The sequence below is a fragment of the Chenopodium quinoa genome, unplaced genomic scaffold (genome assembly GCF_001683475.1).
Source record: "Chenopodium quinoa cultivar QQ74 unplaced genomic scaffold, ASM168347v1, whole genome shotgun sequence".
Taxonomy (NCBI): Eukaryota; Viridiplantae; Streptophyta; class Magnoliopsida; order Caryophyllales; family Amaranthaceae; genus Chenopodium; species Chenopodium quinoa.
Window position 1 is genome coordinate 1,252,980 of NW_018743783.1, and position 23,987 is coordinate 1,276,966.

General features: G+C 38.6%; 2 protein-coding genes across 2 annotated transcripts; one reads left to right on the forward strand and one right to left on the reverse strand.

Moving 5' to 3' along the window:
- Window positions 1–221: 221 nt before the first annotated feature.
- Window positions 222–3,841, forward strand: LOC110684809. The gene is made up of 6 exons (XM_021861241.1): window positions 222–549; window positions 679–843; window positions 2,787–2,867; window positions 2,965–3,090; window positions 3,256–3,354; window positions 3,465–3,841. Exons 1-6 carry the CDS (start codon window positions 432–434, stop codon window positions 3,536–3,538), a joined length of 663 nt encoding a protein of 220 aa, XP_021716933.1. The 5' UTR covers window positions 222–431; the 3' UTR covers window positions 3,539–3,841.
- A 13,386-nt stretch (window positions 3,842–17,227) lies between these two features.
- Window positions 17,228–20,707, reverse strand: LOC110684885. The gene is made up of 2 exons (XM_021861322.1): window positions 18,946–20,707; window positions 17,228–18,552 (listed from the first exon to the last, which is right to left on the reverse strand). The coding sequence occupies exons 1-2, from the start codon at window positions 20,705–20,707 to the stop codon at window positions 17,228–17,230; spliced, it is 3,087 nt and encodes a 1,028-aa protein (XP_021717014.1).
- Between the last annotated feature and the right edge of the window lie 3,280 nt (window positions 20,708–23,987).

A 23,987-nucleotide genomic window follows, 5' to 3' on the forward strand; every position in this document is an offset into this window, starting at 1 on the left:
TTTTTTTTTTGACAAGACTTATTAAAATCATTAAGATAAACATAAGTCTATGGTGGATTCAATATTTATTAATCCAACAAAAAAATGTGACTTATTCCTTCTTTTATTCCAAAACTTCCTCTAGATGGTAACCTAATTACTCATCCATTTCAAAGAAATTAGAAAAAGGGCCAAAAGAAGAAGTATCCCACAATTGAGATTTGAGAACCGGCCTTACAATTAAGGCACCTACATCAACTATTCAGCTCCCAACGGCCCACTCGTTCAAACTACACATCATTTTCTTTTTCGACTCCAAACAAAAACCATTTCAATTCGTCAAACTCTCCATTAAATTCCAACTACCATCTTCCACGCTCTTTTCTTTACTCCTTGGTCTTCTTCTTCACTTGTATCTTGCTTCAAATTACCCTATCATCCAAACTACAATCATGGCTTCCAATTCATCTCTTATTTTCGCGGTATTCGCTATTTTGATCACCATTTTGCAACCCTCTCTTGCTGATACTGAACCTGATTTCTTGTCTCCCCTTCTTTCTCCTATTCTTGGTTCGTCTCTCTTTATTTTCTTATTAATTTTACTAACTCTCTTCGTCTCTAAAAGTTTTTTCTGTTTCAACAACTGCGACGAGAGTATTAATTGGATTTGATTTGATTTGACTTGATTTGTTTTGGCAGGTAATATATGTAAAACGGTGGGATGTGGAAAGGGCAAATGCAAGACTTTCGGAAATAATGATTTTGAGTATGAATGTGAATGTGATCCTGGTTGGAGGCAAACTCTTTCTTCCAATTTTTCTTCTGATTTCAACTTCAAGTTCCTGCCTTGCGTCATCCCTAACTGTTAGTTTTATCTTATCTCTCCTTTTTTTCCTCTGTTTTATTGAATGTGTCAAAAAAATTTGTTTCCCTGTAATATTTTGCACATGGGTGAAGCTTGTTTAACTTTGAAATTATATATTTGTATTTGTCTTGTACTAGGAAAATCTTTTTTGTATGAAGTTTAGTTAAAACTTAAAACTTTAGTGATTTTATTTGTAGTTAGGATTGCTATACCTTAAGAGCTAACAATACAAGTATTGAATATATATTATAAATTGATTTTAATTTATTGATGTATGAGAAAAATAACTCCTTGATTAATGTTTGATTATTTGTATATTTGTTTGATATACCAACTTATTAACCCTTTATTATGAGTTTTATATACATTTCCATTAAAAACCCCTTCATTCGCGCTGTGAAATAAAGTAGGATAAAGTAAGATAATATAAAAGGTAGGTGGGTTCGTAAAAAAAAAGGTTGAATAAAGTAAGAGAAAGAGTGAAAGGGTTAATTATTGTGGGATAAAGGCGTTAAATGGTAAAGCAAAAACGCCATAAAGAGAATAAAACAAAGTAAGTAAAACAAAAATGAACTGACTTAATTATAATAGAAAGTGATTAGGACATAGAATAATGAAGTTATATGGAGTATATGGCTAGTATCATTTAGTCATTTAGTTACACCCTATGTTTGATTGTATAGATACTTTCCAACTTATATTCCCTTCAATTCTTAGATCATTTTGTATTTTACTTAGTTCCGGTTTTGTAATTTTAAGGTTGGAATTAACCTCTAGAAATGAAGCGGGTTTTGAATTAGAACACAACTCTACAAAATTAAGTGTTTGTTTAGTTGACATATACAATCATAGAAGTTGAAACTCGTAAGTAGAAGTAGAGTTGTTTGGATGACAAATACAAGAGAAATTGCATTTTCTATGAAATTTTACGTCATAGAAAATGGAAATTTTTGCTTATCTACGTCTCTCTAGGCAAGTCTAACTTCCCATGAGGAGTTTAAATCTATATACTCTGTCGAACGACATTTTTCCATATCTAGGAAAAGAAACTACATGGGAATAGAAGGGGTAGTGATTGTGGAATGAAAGAAACTGATATGCATGTTCAATTGTGTAACATATGAGTACATAGTTATGCAAAATAGGCAAACTTGCTAGTCAGTACTGTAAAGAAAGTCATATGAAGTACTGCTTCAAATTTCAATTACCATTGCTTTTACTTAGTTTAATGTAAGTTAGCCAACGGCAATGGAGAAAGTCTTCTATGGAAGTATTATAGGATGTAGCAAATGATAAAAAAAAACAAGCACGAGCTCAAATACACAGTATTTAGTGTTATATATCTAATACTCAGTATTTCCTTTGTTCTCAGAATGTGAAACAGATTTGTATTGTTTATGCAACTATTAGTTTGACAAGAAGATTTTGATGGATGATGTACCTATTTCCAAGTAAAAGTTGTTATTTTGTAGAATTTGTGGCTGTTTTCGAGTAGGTTTCTTTTATACAACAAACAAGCTTGAGTAAATTGAGCAGATCATATGTCGTAGTATCCCTACTTACGTCCTGAGTTTGAAGCTTGCTACCCCTTGTTCCCCACCATTTTCCCTGGGCACTCTAATTTACCACTTTGACTGCATAGATATTATCTCAAAGCCTAATTTTCATGAAATTCTTCTGCTTATATAATAATGTCGATGCTGTTCACGAAATTTCTTACTACATGAAAATTCTGTTGACAATGATTTCATAAATTCTTAAACAAAGTTGATTTGCTTCTTACCTTTGTATATTTCTCGAAATATTGTTCATAAATATGGCCTAATTTACAGCATGATATGAGTCATATTACTGAATTGGAAAGTTAAAATCAGGCATTTTCTGCATAGATTTTAGGTAGTAGACTAACTTTTGTCTCCTTGTTATTCTTATTACTTTGAAGGCACACTTAATTATTCCTGCTCAGAAGTTGCTCCCTCACCTCAGTCATCAGAAACTCCATCAAATGCATCAATTTTTGAACGTAACTACAGCAATGCCTTCTACAAATTCTCAGATCATTTTTTTATATATATAATGTAGCTGATGCTTATTTGACAAAACTCTTCTTTGTTTGATAGCTTGTAGATGGGCTAATTGTGGTGAAGGTGTGTGCAATAAAACAACGGCGTTCTCATATACATGTAATTGTAAAGAAGGATACAGCAATCTCTTAAACAATACTGGTTTCCCCTGTTTCAAAGAATGTAAGAACAATCATTTTCTTGGTCAAATCTAACACTATATATATTTGTAGATGTAAAGATTGGTCTTCGCTTCGTCCATGGATGTTTTAGGCCTAGACTTTATTTCAACTTGTTCCAAAATATGAATGTTGATTTTTTACTTTCATATATAACTATTATGTATAGGCTCAATTGGTGGAGATTGTCCGAACTTGGGACTAGGAATGTCGAATAAAACAACCACTCCACCTCCTAGCATTGCTGATAGCAGAGGCAGCAATCAAGGTAAAGGCTTCCTTAATTTCTTGTAGAATTTCTTCATTGCATTAAACTGACATAATCAGTGTCCTAACCTCTTCAATGCTTTTTTGGTTTGTTCTTGTCATCACCCTCAGCATGGTCGCAGAAGCACGTCTTGTCCCAACCAATGATCCTACTGTTGATTTCAGTTGCTGTTCTTGCTCTTTAAAGTTTTGATTGCTCCCTTGAACTTGTTTAGAATAGAATGCAAACTACTGGCTAACATTAAAGGCATTTAGCCTCGGTTTGAAGGTACAAATATGTAGAACACGCGTATATTGGAAGTCGAAATGCATGTGTAGTTCCTATGGAGCTTCTAGGACGTGTATTGTATATTGATTTATCATCTGATTCTAAACTTGAGCATAGGTATCTTTAGTTTTGCCATCATTTCAGGATATTTGTTTGTAGTCTTTCGGACGTTTTAGGAATTGGCTTTTTTTGGCTTTTGTATCATTTGTTGCTGATTTTATTACCATGCCGTACTTAGCTGAAACAATAGGTGATTTCTACTCATTATGATTAAATGATAAAGTTGATTTAGCCAATTAGACGGCATTTTAATGACTTTAGTAGATACTGTAAGACAGAATTTAAGATGGATGAAAAGAAGTTTTAGAGACCACTTAAGTTAACCTTTTCAATTATTATTTCATTAAACTAATAGTTAAGATGCTCGATCTCAAATAAAAAAAAAAAAAAACATTTAGTAGAATAGAAAACAAGGGAAAATTTGATTTCAGTAACCTGACCTTTGGCTGATATTTTTCACTAGGTTGGATTATTTATATCAAATTAGCATTTTGGCCTATGCGATGCACGGGTTTATTAATATTAGTAGTAAAATTAAAAAGAAGAAGAAAAAACAAAAAAAAAATCACTCATAGCTAAAGGTGTTAATTCGGATAACCTGATGGAGTTGGGGTTGGGTTTATTCAAGTGGGGTTTGTTCGAGTCGGATATGTTCGGGTCAAAATTATTCTTTTAACTCGGATCGGGTCGGGTCGGGTTAAATTCGGGTCAGATCATATTCGGTTCATGGTCTATCGAGTTCAGGTCATATATGGGTCGGGTCAACTCCAGCTCGATTCATGTTCGGTTCGGATAAATTCGAACTGGGTTCAAACGGGTTTGATCGATTAATTTTGGGTCAAATGAATTTGGGTCGGGTTGATTTCGGTTCGGTCAAGTTCGATTTGATTAAGATAAGGTTGATTCAATATTTGGTCGATTCCGATTCAAATCCTTTTCGTGTTTGTCTAGATTTTGGTCGAGTTAAAAAAATTCAATTTCCAAATAAGGTCATTTTTAAACTAGAGTAATTATTGAATTTTTACCTTATTATTGGGTGAATATCAAGTCATTCATGTGTCATTTCTCATATTGCATGGTTAATTATTACGAAATGCGAAGAATTAGTTTTGTCATTCAATCAATTCTTGTGTATTATTTATTTTTGAGCCAAATTTATATTGAATTACTATTGATGACTTATCATACCTACGTACATATATAAGTGAGACGATTAGTATTGAACTAGTGATAGACTGATAGATGATAGTCACATATGGTGATATAAAAAAAGAATGTCCTCTTTTTAAGGTACTACTCTTCAATTGTTTAATCTCATGAGGCTACGAATACTATTAGTTTGCTTTATTACTAATTCCATTTTTATAAGATATTTGTTAGAGTTTTAGACATTCTAACTTATTAATAATTAGTAAATTTGTAAATATATAGTAGAATAAGAACTTGAAAAAAAGGTCAATAATAGGTTAGGTTTAAAATTATGGCCGGGTTAAAATCGGATCGGGTTAAATTAGATCGGTTTAAAACTGGATCAAGTTAATATCAGTTCGGGTAAAACATATCGGATTAAATCAGTTATTTGTCGGGTCATTTTCGTTTCGGGTTGAGTTCAAGTTGGGTCAAATCAGTTTGGTTTGAGTTCAAGTTGGGTCATACTGATACGTGTCGTTTACCGTATAAAATTAAATTTTATTTTCCTAACTTAACCTTCAAAAATATTAACAACTAGTAAAAGGGTAAACAAGGGTCGATCCCACGAGGAGACTTTTAACTCTTAAATCAACGTTTAACTAAATTACGATATATTACGGAAATATACATAGTATACATTTATTCACATATGTAATAAAATGGGGGGTTTGTTTAAGATAATACTAAACTAATAAAACTAATACGGAACTAAACTAATAAGCTACTATTGACGACACAATGCAACTAACCATTCCATTAAATAGCTCTTACATGATTTAGTTTATTGGCAATAACATACAATTCACCTTGAGTACCACCAATTATAATTACTAGACTAACTGTAGAGCCTAAGATAACAAAGACTCCCTATATATCATCCCTTAATTTTAGTCAATTACGAACTAAGCCAAATTGACTCTAAACCATTCTAACTTATACAAATATGATCGCAACTCATATAATTTAGAAGTGGAAGCATTATAAACTAGGAGACATCATTAGTCCTAATTATTCTAATGACATAAATGCTTAAAATAATTAGATTGATCATGAACTTACTCTCTAATCTAAATAAAACCATAATCGCAAATCTCATATAAATTAGGTGTCACTTGACTATATGATTTAAACTAACAACCATTCACACACTAGTAACATGTATAATCGTAATTTAATCAATGAATTACAAGCAAGTTCAAATAATAATTAAACAAAACTGAAAAATGACTTAAACTAAAATATAATCAAATGTAATACCAATAATCCCATCAAGTTTTTCATCAAATGATCAAAATAATTCAAACAAGAAGTAATATGAACAATAGAGTTAAGAAGAAGACTTTGAATTATACTCCCAAGAATTGTTGAATAAACCCGGCTTCAAATTATACTCCCAAGAATTGTTGAATAAACCCGGCTTCGACCCCGAATTCACCGTCGTTCTTGTTCTACCTTGGATTCGAGACCAAGCTTCCCTCCAACGGCTATCTTCTCTTCACCAATTGCCCAATTCACGAACTCACTCAAATTACTTTGTAGTTGGTATATTTCGGCTAGGTTGTGTGTGTGTTTTTTTTTGTGGGATAATTGGGCTATACTTATATACCCAATTGTATAACTGATTTTCACGAATTTTCCTCTGCCAAACTGTATCTTGTATATAAGATAAATCTGGTGTCTTCATCACATTATACATCCGAAAATTTGGATAGAATTTACGAGAATTTGGGTATTTGGATGATTACCCTTTAGCCCTAGGGTGTTTCTTCGGTTTCATCGCCACAGGCTTTCTGCTTCTGTTCTTATCTTCTCATTGTTGCTTTCCTCATTCTTTAATTGTTTTGATGTTGCTTTCCTCCTTCAGTAGCGCACGTGCTACTTCTTTTATTTTTTTTATTTTTATTATTTTACTTGTTGGCTTGCTGGTTTGTTGAGATATTTCGTGCTGCTTGCCTTCAATTATTCGACTTGATGACTAATCCAATTTATCGTACCAAAAACACACAACATAAAATTAAGTATCAATTATTATAAAAATAATGAATAAAATAAAATAATGAATAAAATAAAATCTAAAATAATAAAAGTAAATAAAATCATAATTTAACCAATATAAAGAGACCATTGGACTAATATTAAGGACTAAAAATATAGTATATTATGCACTTATCACATATCGGGTTCGGGTTGAGTTCAAGTCGGGTGAAATTGGTGTTGGGTTAAGTTCAGATCGGTTAAATTCGGATCCGGATTAAGTTCAGGTTGGTTACATATTGGATTTGGGTCCTGAATTTCTCACTAATTGAAAAAATGAAATAGGCATCGCACAATGCGCACCGGTTTTTGAAAACCGGTGCTAAAAAAAATAGGCGGGATTGGGAAATAGAGTTTTCGCACCGGTTCCAACCAAGGTTCAAACCGGTGCGAATTTAAAAAAAAAAAAAAAAAAAACCGGTTCAACCCTAACATTTTCTAAACCCTTTATACTCCCTCAGCCCCTCTCTCTCTCTCTCTCATAATCCGCCTCTCTATTTCTTCTCTCCTTCTCTCTCTTCTCTCCTTCTCTGTAATCTCTCGTTCTTCTCTTCTTCTCTCTCATCTATCCTTCTTCTCTGATCTCTCATCTTCTTCTTCCTCATATATTCTCTCATCTTCTTCTTCTTCCTAATCTGTTCTCTCTTCCTCATTTTCGAAACCTTAATCGAAGTTTTGAAACCATCGCTGCCGCCGTTCATGCAAGCACCAGCCGATGTTCTTCTCTCTGTTAATTATTAGAAAATAAAAAATTTGAGGTTAGGGTTTCTGGGTTCGTAATACTTTTTTTTTTTTTGAGAAATTCTGGGTTCGTAACTAACCCTTACATTTTTGGTGTTTTAATTGGTGCAGGTAGTATTCCTCCAAAAAAAAAAAAATTACAACTGCAGCGACTATAGACGAAGGATTCAAGATTCAAGTTTGTTGTTCATTGTTACGTTTTTTTTTTTTTTTTTTTTTTATTGTAAAATAACAATTTATTTGATGCATATATATATATATATATATATATATATATATATATATATATATATATATATATATATATATATATATATATATATATATATATTCATGTATATTACGATTTTGGTGTACATGGTTGTTCATTTTTTTTCCGTGATTAATGTATATTAATACGTACTTTTTGGGTTTTGTTTTATTGTATGCTGATTTTGAAGTGAAAAAATTGCAATTTTTTTAATTTTTTTTTATTTTTTGACGGCATAATAGGCACCGGTTAACCGTGCCAATTGTAGTTAAAACCAAAAAAAAAATAAGCGCGGCACTTACTTTTAGCACCGGTTAACCGATGCGAAATCTCTTGGTTTTTGGCATCCCTCAAATCAGGATCGGTTCAAAATTGGTGCTAAATGGGGGTTTTGAACCGGTGCTGATTACCATTTTTTGCCTAGTTTTCTCGGGTCAAATCGGATTGGTTACAGTTCAAAACAGATGATTTTTTTAGACCGGTTAGGATTTGACACCTCTACTCATAGCCCAGCCTCCCTTGTAGACTTCGCTCCCCCCACCCCATTGACGTTTCAACGGCTTTAAGCTCGCCGGTGACCACCTCCCCTCCATAGGTCGCCAGCGCGAGCTTTTCTTCTTTTAGAGGGCAGCTCGGAGTTTAGTTGACTCCGATTTTTCCTTGAAGATCCGTGGGTGGCCGCCGTCACTAGGTGCTCTATAAGTAGTCTTTCCATTGAATCTATCTCCCTTTGTTCGCTTCTGAGTCTACATCATCACTGCATGCTTGCTTGTCCAGTTTTAGCTTGCTGTATTTTAATTAGATCTTGCTGTTTAGGTAATTTTAAAGTATGAGGGAATTTTCAAGTTTAGGACCTTTAATGTTGCATCACCTAGATCAGTTAGAGGAGGATGATACTGATGTTGAGAAAATGTTTGAGGAAACCAATTGTTTGGGGTAAAATTACCCCAGCCACGTGGCCCAATGGCAGCGCGACACGTGGCACCTTGGTATTGGTCAGCAGGGCTCCAATCCCATGCTGACACGTGTCCTAGGAACCCTAAATGGGGAACCAATGCTCTCCACTATTTATCCTCATTAATGGGGTATTCAATTGGCATTTAATTTACATTCACTTACATCCAATTGCATTCAATACAATCATAAAGACACTTACACCAAAACCGAGCAATCTTAATTGCGGAATTCTCCCATTACGCGAGAAGTAATTTTACTCTTTACGCACTTTCTTCCTCTCGTACATCACTGACTTGATCGTCGAAGGCGGAGCTCCCCCTAACCGGAGTCTTCTTGGTTTTGCAGGTATAGGCGGTCGAAGGACATTCTTGGAATTGTAACTCTCCCGCAGGACACATCAGAAAACCCTGAAACATTTGGCGCCGTCTGTGGGGAGAGTACTTCCATGATGACTTCTAATCCGGTATCACCGGATCAGGTCAAGCGGCCATCGGCCGAGCCTGAGTTCCAGACGGACCATGAAAGCGATGATGATTACGGACTCGACACCTATGTGGCCCCAGACGGGTCCTTCAGAACAAAGCACACCCGTTCCAGGGATAAGAAGGAATGGGAAAACATCCAAGCTGCTCCAAGCAACCCAGCCGGCAACCCGGTTGGAGCTGCACAGGCGGCAAAAGGCTCTGCTCCTGTCACGAGGAACGAACTCATGACCTTCATGAATAGTTTCAAAGGCGAAATTCAGAGCCTTATTCGGTCAGCTACTCCTAAGAAGAGTCAGTCGGCCAAGAAGCCTTCTAACAAGAAGGCAATCAAAGACCGGGTCCCTACCCCTCATCCAAAGCCAAAGGAGGGGGAGGGCCTCTGGTTCGATCAAAACCGGCTCCGCTTCCCGCAAGCGGAACCAAGAAAACCCATCCGGCACTTGCAGCCGGATGGTTCAAAAAAGATATTCTCCGACGCCCGAACGTTTCTCCAAGAAAAGAGAAGTCTGGCGTCTGCGTCGGCTTCAACGTCGACTTTTCCAAACAGTTTCCGTGACACCTCTAACAGGCGTACGGGAACAAGTCTAGCGAGTCAGACGGGCGAACCATCCGCCCGGTCTGGACCCCAAGTGATCCGACCTGGTCTATTTGGTTCGCCGAATGGGCTGGGTGGATCCCCTTTTACCCAAACGGGTCCGTTTGGCAGAAATGTGCAGCAGCCGTTCCAACTCATGGATTGGCAGCAGCGCCTGCTGAATTTGGGAGAACAGCCCTCGGCGTTCTCCCCTGAGATAACCCAGGAGACACAGCCGGCTAAGATTAAAAACGTGTTGGTAGGGGCCTATGATGGTACCTCCAACCCAGAAGATCATTTAATGGCTTATTCCAACCTCATGTACCTACAGGGGTTGGATGATGCCGTCTGGTGCTGGTATTATTTAGGGATTACTTTTCCTTGTGAGCATATAATTAATTGATTGGGGTAGGAATTTATCTTGTATTGATTATATTAGCGGTAATACTTAATTCTAGAGTCTTTATTATTATTAGATTTATTTTGTTAGTTCATAGTATATATTATTCAACTCATTATTTTATCTTGATTCGGCTATTATAATTCATAGAAACCATTGTTTAGTCCAACCTTCTCTGTGGGATCGACCCTGACTTACCCTACTACATATTAGGAGGTTTAGTTAGGTTTTTATTATTTTTGTTAGGTGTGCGACCGCCTACCAAATTTTGGTAGGCGTGTCGCGTACCTATCAAAAATAACCTAACAGACCAATACTAATGTAGACTGGTAAGCAAGGGTCGGATCCCAAGAGACTAAGGTTCAAAAATAATTAAATAGACTCGAATTTCTACTAAGCAAGAATCAATTATAATCGATAACTAAGGGTCTAAAATATAGGAAAAATTCGAAAATAAACTAAGTAAGATGATTAAATCAAGCAATTAAAAACATCCAAGATCTTAGTTTCACCACAATTATTATTGAAGCAATTGTAATTCTACCCTTAACATACGAATTCAATTGAACGGGGAAAAGTAAACCCTAATAAATACCAAGGATCTCTCTCGAGTATCAATGGCTTCCCTAACATACAATCAATCCTATTCTCATGGTATCATGCATATTAAAGACATTAAACACGTTACTCTCACTTCCTAATTATCAAACCCAACTACTCTCGTGTTGAGAATCAAACCCTAAATTGATTTACTCAATTCCGTTTATACCTAACTCTCGCTGTGATAAAAACAATGGAATAATCGCAATATTATAGTTACGTCTAACCTAGCATTGGCATAATCAAAATCAATTTAGCAATTCAATTGTTAAAGTTATTAAAGAATTTAAAGATTTAATTCATGCATCAATAATAATAGGGCTACACTAGATCTTGAATTAAAGAATCTACTCACACATTAAAGAAACAAAAACAATAATAAGTAATGAAAACATAATTAAATAACAAAGGATGAAAAATAAATACCAAATCTTGAATAAATTAATAGTAGAAACCTTGAATCTTGAATTACAAAACTTAGAAAATAATAATTGGAGAACTAGTTCTTAATGAGAGAATAAAATAAAATATGGCTTAATGAAAATTCAAGAAAAACAAGGCTAAAAAGTATTTATACGAACCTAAAAAAGATAAGAAAAACGACTAAGCCTTGGCGCACAAGAATCCCAGGAGGCACGGACGTGCCTCCTCATAGGCACGGACGTGCCTCTTTACGTAGCAAAATTGCTGCAGTTTCTGTCTTCCAGGCACGGACGTGCCTGATGCTGGGCACGGACGTGCCTGCTTCTTTACCTAGGCACGGACGTGCCTCTTCTGCTAGGCACGGACGTGCCTAGGGTCTTCTTTTGGCGCAGCTTCTGGCACAGAGGCACGGACGTGCCTAATGGGGAGGCACGACCGTGCCTACCTCTAAAATGCCATTTTCTTGATTTTTCTTCAATCTCCAAACTCCATGGGCTTTGACTTACTTCGTGGATCTATAATTTATCCAAATTAGCTCCATTATTCTTGAAAATCATCAAAAACAACAAAACTACCCATAAAAGCATCGGATTATCCAAAGTAGAGCAAAATACGCCAAAACGGACTCAAATACTCAACTAAACTAACAAAACTAACTAAAAACCAACCAAATAACATACACAAAACACGACTTATTAAACTCCCCCAAGCTAAACTAATGCTTGTCCTCAAGCATTTCACCATGAATCACAAGGGAAGAGAATGATAACCCCTCAAACAATCACAATGTGTCATCGAGTTCAAAATCACGATAAAAAACGAAACCAAGGATCAACATGTACAAAAACCGCCATTCATCTCATATAATTAGACTTGACAACCAATCTTACCACACATATCCCCATACCTACTCACACAAACATGAATAGTTCTCACTTTAGTTGTGAAAAATAAAAAACAATAACGCTCATGTGTTTTCGGGGTGAAATATGGAGCCACTCAACCTAAGCATAGCATGCATATCAACTTCACACAACCGGCCTCTTGAGGCTTGCAATGCAACTTTCTCCTCTTTTAGTGATTGATGCAAACACGAAAATCATGAAATCCATATTAGGTAAGCTCGGTAAATAAGGGTTGGACGACGTAATTTGGGAATGTGGTGCTCAAAATAAAACAAATCCTAATCCCACTACACATTCAAATGTCGGGTTCGATCCAACCTTATTTCCTCCAATCTCCATACAATTATGAACATAGCCCTTTTATTCTTTCTTTGCCTCATTTTTTTCTTCTTCTTTTTTTTTTTCACAAAGAGGAGGGAATTAATAAATTAAAGCGAATGGAAGAACTCTCAATTTTTTCAAAGGCCTTTAAGGCCATTTTTCTTTTCTTTCCTTTCTTCCTTTTTCTAATATCCCCTCTTTCTCTTGTTTTCTTTCCCTTTTTTTTCGGTTTTTTTTTTTCAACATCATTCACACTCATAGGGGTTAACAAATGTAAAACACCTTCAAAATAAACCTAGAAAAATAGCTCTAAAACTTTAAATGTAGGGTATCAAGAAGGGGTTAATATGGCTCAAATTGGTTCAACCTACGGGTGAATGTAAAATAAAAATAAAAAAAAACAAAAAGAAAAAAAAAACATGAAGGCCTAGAATGTGGAGGCTCTAAATTCTACAAGGAAATTTCAATCATCTTTTCGCGACATGCATCATAAAGTCTCAAATAGTCAAAAAGCAAGACCAAGAATTCGATTATGTGAAGGACAATCTAATCACACAAGAAGAAACATGACTGAGGTAGAGTGAAATCAGTCAAATAAGGCTCAAGACTCTCACCGGGTACACAAACTATTCACATAAGTAGAGCGGGGAGACCATCCTGGCCACTACCTAGCTCAATTCCAAGCACATCAATGAATGGGTTTTCGAAGACTCTCTTTTTTTCAAAAAGCACACAAATGTGATTATAATCATAGAAGCATAGTCATGCAATGGCATATTATTCGACATTAGAGAGAAAAAAGAAACTACCCAAAAACTGAAATAAAACTAATATATACATGGTGAAAAGCAAATCCTCCCCCAAGCTAAACCATACATTGTCCTCAATGTATGCATAAACCAAGGCAAATAAACAAGGGGAGGGGAAAGACAAACTACTGATCAGGGGGGGGGTGGGGGGAAAACCATACCTCGGGTCGGTACTAGGACCGCCCTAGAAGTGCTGTCTCATCATGCCCCCTATATCATAGAACTGAGACTGGAAGGCGGCAAGTTGATCTCACAGGTCGCCGAAGGTGGTCGCCATGCTATCATGGGACATCGACAGATTTGTGACCGCTCTCTGGGTCTTATTGACGTCCCTCCTCAAGTCACCCATGCTTAGCACAACATGGTTGAGATTGGCCCTCATGGAGGCTATTTGCTCCTCCAAAGTAGGTGGGGTGTGGGTCTCCTGATGTGGAGCATCCTGCTCCATGTGTGCATGTCCCTCACCACCATATGCTTGCCCCTGTCCTCCATAAGCATGCCCCTCACCACCAGGCAACTGGGCTCCTTCTCCCATAGGCATCGGGACTCCCTTCCCAGTCTGTGGTGGCCACATGAAATCAGGAGGGATAATCCATGTATCCCTCCCGGTCACCTGAGGGATCCCGAACTTCGGGAGGTAAGCATAAGGAACCGGTCGGGGTAGAGTGGGACGCCCGACCAACCACACAAAACCTTGGGCGTTGCGGCGCCTCTTCACCCAGCACATCTGCTGGAAACTCTGAAAGCTCATCGTGGTGGGGCCTCCAACCCTGTACTGGTCGATACCTGTCCAATCCTGCACATAGCCAACAACCAACAAAGAAAGCATACCACCTATAGCAATCTCCCCAGATCCCATGGCTACATTATATAGGTGGTCTAAAAACCATGCCCCAGGGTTAATCATGTCTTCTGCCTCAGTGGGGGTCGGGGTGGCAAAGCAAATGCCATAGAAAATAGAGTTCCTTGGCCGAGCAAACTCCTCCTGTGTTACATCTAGCAAAAAGGGTCCAAGAAAAGAGTCGGCATATAAGTCTCATGGCCGGGTGAACTATACATGAGGTCTTGGAATGGCTAGGGTAATAGTCATCTAGCCCAGTCAAATCCCGCCACATGTTAAGGTCACTGTAGCCGGTCAACCTACTGTAATTTGGTCTACCTATTTGGCCGAAGGTGGGGAAGCCTAACAGGACATTAACCTCCCTCACCGTAAGGGTGTGACGTTCACCAAACAAGTTGAAAGAAACGTCCCTAGGAGTGTGGCCGTCCGATCTACGGCGGACCTCTAAGGTAGAAAGGAACTCATAGGTGATATTGGAGTAGGTGTTGGCATGTTTGGCTAAGAAACCGTCCCAACCTAGTTGGTTAAGAATGCGTTGAACCTCACCTCCCATACCCAAGCTTTCCATGGCCTCTTGGTCAAAAAACCGTGTAGGCACTAAGGGTCATGATCTAATGCGAAGAAAATTGTTTAAGTGTTCTTCATTACCCTTAAAGTCGATCCCAAAAGTCTCGATGGGTGGGATATGGGCAAGTGATGTGGGAGAAGGTTGTGGAACGAGTGGGGTTCTAAGGCCCTTGGAAGAGGTGTTCCTAGGCCTATTTCTTCTTTGGTGAGATGAGGATGCCATGATTTCAATTAGCAAACAATGTGTATCAATTCAAGCACACAAACAAGCAATCAATCAACCACAAATTCACAAGGGTCCACAATAATTTAACAATACTCCAACAATGCTTCAAGATTAATAATGGTTTTTCAATCACACCACACCAAAATATAATCACAAATATCCAAACAAATAGAACAAACCAAACACAATTAACAATCTCCAACAATTTTTTTATGAACAATTGTTAGCAAATTATTCATGAAAACCTAGAGAGAGAAAGTGTGAGAAAAGGGGTTACCCAAGGTATGCTGGATGTTGAATACCCACAAATGATCCACAATTGACGTATGTAGCACCCTTGAATCCTTTCCTTGCCTTCCAATTGCTCCAAAGGACTTTAAATCAAAAAGCCCCAAATTGATTTTTGAATCTAGGGTTCTTGAAAAAATTGGTTAAAATTGTGTTTGGGATGATTTTTGTTGATAATGGAGTGTGAGAATGAAGTAGAAGGATGAGAATGTTGGAGATTATGTGAAGAATTGTGAGTTTGGGTGATGGATTGAAGAGGGGAAGGCCAAAAATCTTGAGTGGAAGGAGAGGAGAGAGAAACTCTTGAGTTTGAAAGTGGGGGAATTGTAAATGAAGGAGTAGGGATTGTGAAGCCCGTGCCTCTATTTCAGAGGGGGCACGGACGTGCCTTATGGGAGGCACGGACGTGCCTTATGGGAGGCACAGACGTGCCTCTTCAGAGATCAACTGTCAAAAACAATCTGCCTCAGGGGCACGGACTTGCCTCCTATGCAGTTTTAGTTTTTTTTTTTTTTTTTTTTAAATAATAAAAAAAATAAAATAAAAAGTAAAAATTAAATACGGAAAACTGAGGCACGGACGTGCCTCTCTAAACTTCCATCTCCCCAAACTTTCTGCCTTAGACGCACGGACGTGCCTCTGCAGAAATTGAATTTTTCTCCTTTTCCTTCCTTTTGGCGCTTTTCCTCCTTGTTTCTTCTTCCTTTTGCTCACTTTTCACCTAAATAAATACCATAAACGACTCAAAAACTAAAACACAAGAATCAAACCAAATAAATTAAAACGAAAAAGGAAAATAAAAATAAATAAAATAAATAAAAACGCCAAAAATAACGAACTAAAAGTGAAAACTAGAGAATGGGTTGCCTCCCATTTAGCGCTTGTTTATGAGGTATTTAGCTCGACCGTATGGCTTCTCATGGGCTTGGTGATGGGGACGAGAGTGTGATGTCCACCCCCTCATCGATGGGATCACCGACTCGGTAGTGCTTCACTCGTTGTCCATTGACTTTGAAGGGTTCCCCTCTTGTGTTTTCTAACTCAATCGTGCCATAGGGGAAAACTTTTCTAATCTTGAATGGTCCCGACCATCTAGACCGAAGCTTTCCAGGGAATAATTTTAACCTAGAGTTGAAAAGAAGGACTTGATCCCCTTCTTTGAACTCCCTTCTCACAAGATTCTTGTCATGCCACCTTTTTGTCTTCTCTTTGTATAGCTTCGAACTCTCATAAGCATCAAGGCGAAGTTCATCCAATTCGTTGAGTTGCAACAACCTATTCTCTTCTGCTGCTTTGGCATCAAAGTTCAAGCTTTTTATGGCCCAAAATGCCCTGTGTTCTAGCTCAACGGGGAGATGGCATGCTTTACCATAGACAAGCCTGTATGGGGTCGTACCAATTGGTGTTTTAAAGGCCGTTCGGTACGCCCATAGTGCATCGTCTAGCTTCACAGACCAGTCCTTTCTTGTTCGCGCAACAGTTTTCTCTATGATGGACTTGATCTCTCGGTTAGACACTTCTACCTGGCCACTTGTCTGTGGGTGATAACCAATTCCAAGTTTGTGGTGCACTCCACATTTTTTCAACATTGCCTTGAATCGATGCTCCAAAAAGTGTGTTCCCCTGATCAAAACACGTGGTAAACCAAAACGAGGGAAAATAACTTTCTTGAAAAACTTGCTTACCACACGAGCATCATTGGTTGGAGTAGCTATTGCTTCCACCCACTTTGAAACGTAATCAACAGCTAGCAATATGTAACGGTTGCCATGGGAGGAGGGAAACGGACCCATGAAGTCTATCCCCCACACATCAAACAACTCGACCTCGAGTATGTTATTAAGTGGCATCTCGTTCTTCTTGGAAATCGTGCCTGTCCGTTGACATCTATCACATGCCTTGACATAAGCATAAATATCTTTGAACATCGTAGTTCAGTAAAATCCACATTGCAAAACTTTAGCAACTGTTTTCGAGGGGCCTGCATGTCCACCACAAGGTAGGTCATGGCAATATGAAATAATATTACTTATCTCGGTTTCTGGAACGCATCTACGGATCATGGTGTCTGCGCATTCCTTGTAGAGGAAGGGATCGTCCCAGTGGTATCTCCTTACTTCAGAAAAGAATTTCTTCTTTTGTTGAGAAGAATAGCCATGAGGCATTGTACCTGTGGAGAGAAAATTGGCTAAGTCAGCAAACCAAGGGGATTCAGTCTGTAATAAAGCTAATAAATGTTCAGCAGGAAAAGAATCATCAAAAGGGATATCATCTCCATCTTCAGGGTCAAGGAGAAGACGGGAAAGATGGTCTGCAACGACAATCTCTGTTCCTTTGGTATCCCTGATTTCGATGTCGTAATCCTGTAGCTGGAGAATCCATCGAATCAGCCTTGGTTTGGCATGTGTCTTAGTCATCAAGTACCTCAATGCTGCATGATCTGTATGAATGATGACCTTGGAACCTACCAAATAAGAATGAAACTTGTCAATAACATATATAACTGCTAACATCTCTTTTTCAGTTGTGGCATAATTCATTTGAGCAGAGCTTAAAGTCTTGCTAGCATAGTATATGGCATAAAGCTTCTTCTCCTTCCTTTGCCCCAAAACAGCTCCCACCGCATAATCACTAGCATCGCACATGATCTCAAACGGCAGACTCCAATATGGGGGTTGCATGACTGGAGCAGTGATTAAAGCTTCCTTCAACCTGTTAAAAGCTTCAAGACAAGCATCAGAAAAGACAAAAGGGACATCCTTGGCCAATAGCTCAGTTAAAGGTCTAGCAATTTTCGAAAAATCCTTAATAAAACGCCGATAAAAACCTGCGTGACCAAGGAAGCTTCGAACTCCTTTTACAGAGTTAGGGGGTGGTAAGCGCTCTATAACCTCTATTTTGGCCTTATCAACCTCAATCCCTTTATTAGACACAACATGACCTAAAACAATTCCCTGTTGAACCATAAAATGACATTTCTCCCAGTTTAAGATTAGATTAACTTCTTTACATCTTTGGAGCACCTTTTTTAGATTTTCAAAACATACATCAAAGGTTGTTCCATAGAAGGAGAAATCATCCATAAATACTTCCATAGAGTTTTCTATGAGTCCTGAGAAAATTGCCATCATACATCGCTGAAAAGTGGCAGGAGCATTACATAATCCAAATGGCATCCTGCGATATGCAAAGGTGCCATATGGACATGTGAAAGTAGTCTTTTCCTGGTCACAAGGACAGATGGGAATTTGAAAGAAACCTGAATATCCATCCAAGTAACAGAAAAAGGAATGCTTTGCCAACCTTTCAAGCATCTGGTCGATAAAGGGTAAGGGGAAGTGATCCTTCAAGGTGGCCTTATTCAACTTCCTATAATCTATACACATTCGCCATCCTGTGACAGTTCTAGAGGCGACTGGCTCACCCTTGTCATTCTTAACAACGGTCATACCTCCCTTCTATGGTACTACTTGTACAGGGCTAACCCACTTACTATCTGAGATAGGGTAGATTATACCTGCAGCAAGCAATTTCAGAACCTCTTTTTTAACTACCTCCATCATATTAGGATTAAGTCTTCGTTGAGGTTCTACAGAAGAGGCATGATCGTTTTCAAGAATGATCTTATGCATACAAAAAGAAGGATTAATGCCCTTGATATCATCAATGGTGTACCCAATGACACTTTTATATGTTTTCAAAACGTTGAGCAATTGCTCCAATTTTGTGTCCTTGAGTTCAACATTGACAATAACGGGATATGAATTATTGGGACCAAGATATGCATATTTTAAGTTAGAGGGGAGGGGTTTCAACTCTACCTCGGGAGGCTTAGAACTCTCCCCAATACTCATTGCTTCCAATGTCTCTCTGATCGGGTTCTGATTTGGATTGGCCTTTGCTTCATTAAGTAACCTGGTATACTCCTTAGACTGCCAATCTCCACTATCATCTTCCTTCCCTAATAGCACTTGTTCGAGGGCATCATCATTTTGATTCAAGGGAAGTTGCTCGTTCTGCAGCTCATCGAGCACATCAACCTGACAAACAGTGTCTCCCATAGAAGGGGCACCCATAACATTCAAAAGTGAGTATTCCAATTTCTCATCACCTACTTCAAAAGTAATCTTACCTTTCTTCATATCAATAATTGCACCTGCAGTAGCTAAGAAATGTCTACCAAGTATAATTGGAACATTCACATCTTCATCCATCTCCATTACAACAAAATCACAGGGGATGAAAAACTTACCTACTCGGAGGGGTACATCCTTAAGTACGCCCAAAGGAAACTTCACTGACCTGTCTGCAAGTTGCAGAGATATGTGTGTGGGTTTGAGTTCACCCATCTGCAACTTCTTGCATATTGACAGTGGCATGAGGCTCACACTTGCACCTAAGTCACATAGCGCCCTGTTGATCTCAATATCTCCAAGCTTCACTGGAATTGAATAGCTACCTGGATCTCCTAATTTCTTAGGGAGAGTGTTCTGTAAAATAACACTGCACTCTGCATTCAAAGCAACTGTAGTATTCTCTTCTAACTTCCTCTTATTAGATAGCATATCTTTCAAAAATTTTGCATAGGAAGGCATTTCAGATATGGCATCTAGAAATGGAATATTAATATGAAGCTTTTTAAGTACATCAAGGAACTTACTGAAATTTTTCTCAAGTTTAGCTTGTGCTAACCTTTGAGGAAAAGGAACCTTAGGCACATACGGAGCAAGTGGCTTTGGTGGTGCTCCCTGTGAATCATCCTCGACCCTAGAGTTGTCAACTTCCTTTTCTCTTGCACCTGCTTCTTCAACAACCTCCCTTGATGGCTCCTTTGTATGAGATTGTTTAGTCTGGCCCGGGAAGGTTCCTGGAGTCTTTAGGGCTTGGCTAAATTGGTTGGCCAATTGGCTTATCTGATTCTCCATAAGTTTACCCTGAGCTTGCAACTGTTGGATAGAGCTATTTTGATGTTGGATAGCACTGTTTGTTGCGGTTATAAAGCTCTCTAATGTCACCTCTAGGCTTGATTTCTGAGGTTGTTGTTGCATTGGTTGTTGGGCATTGGTTGTTTTCTGTTGGAAACCAGGTGGTGGTTGGTTGTAGGTGTTGGATGGAGGTGGTGGTGGAGGGTTTTGTTGTGCTTGGGAATTTTTGTATGAGAAGTTAGGATGGTGTTTCCATCCCTCATTGTAGGTGTTGGAATAAGGGTCATAAGGTCTCTTTGAGTTAGAGGAGTAGAAAGCATTGGCTTGCTCGATTGACATCTCTTCTGTATTCTGCGAAATCTGTGGGCAATCTGGAGCAACATGACCCTGCACATGACATAACTGACACAACTCCTGTGGGGTGTTAGAAGTTCCTGCTTGGAACTTATCAAACCTGCTTGTTAGTGCTTGAACAGAACTAGTTAGCATAGTTAAAGCATCAACATCAAATTTACCTCCCTTTTTCACAGTGTTTCGGCCTCCATCTTCTCTATGAGCTCCCTAGCTTCAGTGGGGTTCTTTGTCAAGAGAGAACCTCCTGACGCGGCATCTATATAAATACGGAACTCATGAGTCATGCCATTGTAAAAGGTTTGCATCAAAATCCAATCTGGAATGCCATGGTGAGGGCATTGTCTCTGTAATCTTTTAAATCTCCTCCAAGCCTCATCGAGAGACTCATCATCTGACTGCTTAAAAGTTTGTAGCTCATTCCTCAATCTTTAAGTCTTCTCATTCCCTAAAAACTTCACTAGGAAGGCTTTCACTAACTTGTCCCATGTATCGAACGAGCCAGTACCTTCATCTCTTTACCACTCCTTTGCCCTGTCTCGAAGTGAGAAGGGAAAAAGGCGTAGTCTGATTGCATCATCTGTAACACCATTCAACTTCATAGTGTCACATTTCTCCAAAAAGCTATCTATATGGCTTATGGGGCAATTGTGTAGTAGCCTTGCAAATGAATCATTGGAGATGAACTGTATGAATTGTGGCTTGAGCTCGAAATGCTGAGCCGTGACTGGTGGTCTTATGATGCTTGAAAGGACTCCGGTAGTCGTATCAGGAATACCGTACTCCAAAAGGGATTTCGTTGGTTGGTCTACCATGTTTCTATTGGCTTGATTTCTCCTTCTTCTTCTACCTGCCCGTCTTCTTGCGGTTGCTTCGATTTCAGAATCAAAAGGTGCTAGATCTTCTGAACCTGAGCTTCGTGTGGGCATGCAACAAGAAAACTAGAGAAAGAGTATCAAAAACACAAGTGAAAGTAGCCGAAGCAACGAAATAAGCCTAGCAAAAATGAATAACAATTAATCTAGTGAAACCGTTAGTCCCCGGCAACGGCGCCAAAATTTGGTAGGCGTGTCGCGTACCTATCAAAAATAACCTAACAAACCAATACTAATGTAGACTGGAAAGCAAGGGTCAGATCCCAAGAGACTAAGGTTCAAAAATAATTAAATAGACTCGAATTTCTACTAAGCAAGAATCAATTATAATCGATAACTAAGGGTCTAAAATATAGGAAAAATTCGAAAATAAACTAAGTAAGATGATTAAATCAAGCAATTAAAAACATCCAAGATCTTAGTTTCACCACAATTATTATTGAAGCAATTGTAATTCTACCCTTAACATACGAATTCAATTGAATGGGGAAAAGTAAACCCTAATAAATACCAAGGATCTCTCTCGAGTATCAATGGCTTCCCTAACATACAATCAATCCTATTCTCATGGTATCATGCATATTAAAGACAATAAACACGTTACTCTCACTTCCCAATTATCAAACCCAACTACTCTCGTGTTGAGAATCAAACCCTAAATTGATTTACTCAATTCCGTTTATACCCAACTCTCGCTGTGATAAAAACAATGGAATAATCGCAATACTATAGTTACGTCTAACCTAGCATTGGCATAATCACAATCAATTTAGCAATTCAATTGTTAAAGTTATTAAAGAATTTAAAGATTTAATTCATGCATCAATAATAATAGGGCTACACTAGATCTTGAATTAAAGAATCTACTCACACATGATTAAAGAAACAAAAACAATAATAAGTAATGAAAACATAATTAAATAACAAAGGATGAAAAATAAATACCAAATCTTGAATAAAATTAATAGTAGAAACCTTGAATCTTGAATTACAAAACTTAGAAAATAATAATTGGATAACTAGTTCTTAATGAGAGAATAAAATAAAATATGGCTTAATGAAAATTCAAGAAAAACAAGGCTAAAAAGTATTTATATGAACCTAAAAAAGATAAGAAAAACGGCTAATCCTTGGCGCACAAGAATCCCAGGAGGCACGGACGTGCCTCCTCATAGGCACGGACGTGCCTCCTCATAGGCACGGACGTGCCTCTTTACGTAGCAAAATTGCTGCAGTTTCTCTCTTCCAGGCACGGACGTGCCTGATGCTGGGCACGGACGTGCCTGCTTCTTCACTTAGGCACGGACGTGCCTCTTCTGCTAAGCACGGACGTGCCTAGGGTCTTCTTTTGGCGCAACTTCTGGCACAGAGGCACGGACGTGCCTAATGGGGAGGCACGGCCGTGCCTACCTCTAAAATGCCATTTTCTTGACTTTTCTTCAATCTCCAAACTCCATGGGCTTTGACTTACTTCGTGGATCTATAATTCATCCAAATTAGCTCCATTATTCCTGAAAATCATCAAAAACAACAAAACTACCCATAAAAGCATCGGATTATCCAAAGTAGAGCAAAATACGCCAAAACGGACTCAAATACTCAACTAAACTAACAAAACTAACTAAAAACCAACCAAATAACATACACAAAACACGACTTATCAGGTGCCGATGCTTCCCGGTTACCCTGAAGGGCATTGCCCAACGGTGGTTTAGTAACTTACCATCCGGCTGCATCAACAACTTCAAGACCTTGGCGTACTTGTTTACGTCAAACTTCTCAATGAACATCCCGGCTACAAAGACAAGCCTCGATCTGGGGGCAATACAACAGGGTGACCGAGAAGGGCTCTGATCGTATGTCAGGCGGTTCAATCTAATGAGAATTCAGATTCAAGGGCTATCTGACGAAGTTGCTTACACAGACTTCTTTAAGGGTCTGAAGGATGGGTCAACCTTCAAGTTTGACCTCGTCCGGAAAAGGGTAGCCACCCTCCAAGAGGCGTTAATGGAAGCTGAAGCCTACATACAGGCGACGGAGCTTTGTGCTGTAAGGCAGCCGTCGGATTTCAAAAAATCCGACAGAAGAGACAGCCGGCAACAACAACAACAGCCGGCTAAAAAGGAAGAAAAGAAGAGAAAGGAGGTCTGGGCGGCAGACCGATTTGGTCAGCCGGCTCAGAAGCTCAGACGGAAATCTGAACCGTACGTTCCCAAGTACGAGTTCACAAAGGACTGCTCCTCCATCCTCATGGAGATCAAGGACCGGATGTCTCTCGACAAAAGAAAATGCTGCCAGTACCATGAGGATGTTGTCCATGACACTAATGGTTGCTATAGCCTCAAGCGGCTATTAGACCGTCTGGCTGATGAAGGGGCTCTAAAGTCTTATCTGCCCAAAGCCAAGGGCAACACCCTGGCCAAGAAAGGGGAGGTGGAAAAAGCTGTTCTTGCCAATTCAGAAACGGATGAAGAGACAATCTTCACAATAGCAGGCGGCTTTGCCGAAGGGGGTCCCACTATCCGGGGCACCAAAGATAACAT

Excerpts from the sequence above, each read along its gene's own strand:
- LOC110684809 (XM_021861241.1), top strand. The coding sequence starts at position 432 with ATGGCTTCCAATTCATCTCTTATTTTCGCGGTATTCGCTATTTTGATC. Across the intron at positions 550-678 it reads CCTTCTTTCTCCTATTCTTG|GTAATATATGTAAAACGGTG; the intron begins GTTCGTCTCTCT and ends TTGTTTTGGCAG. Across the intron at positions 2,868-2,964 it reads AAATGCATCAATTTTTGAAC|CTTGTAGATGGGCTAATTGT; the intron begins GTAACTACAGCA and ends TTTGTTTGATAG.
- LOC110684885 (XM_021861322.1), bottom strand. The coding sequence starts at position 20,707 with ATGCTAACTAGTTCTGTTCAAGCACTAACAAGCAGGTTTGATAAGTTC. Across the intron at positions 18,553-18,945 it reads CACCATTGATGATATCAAGG|GTTTCTTTCAAATTCCCATC; the intron begins GCATTAATCCTT and ends ATGGATATTCAG.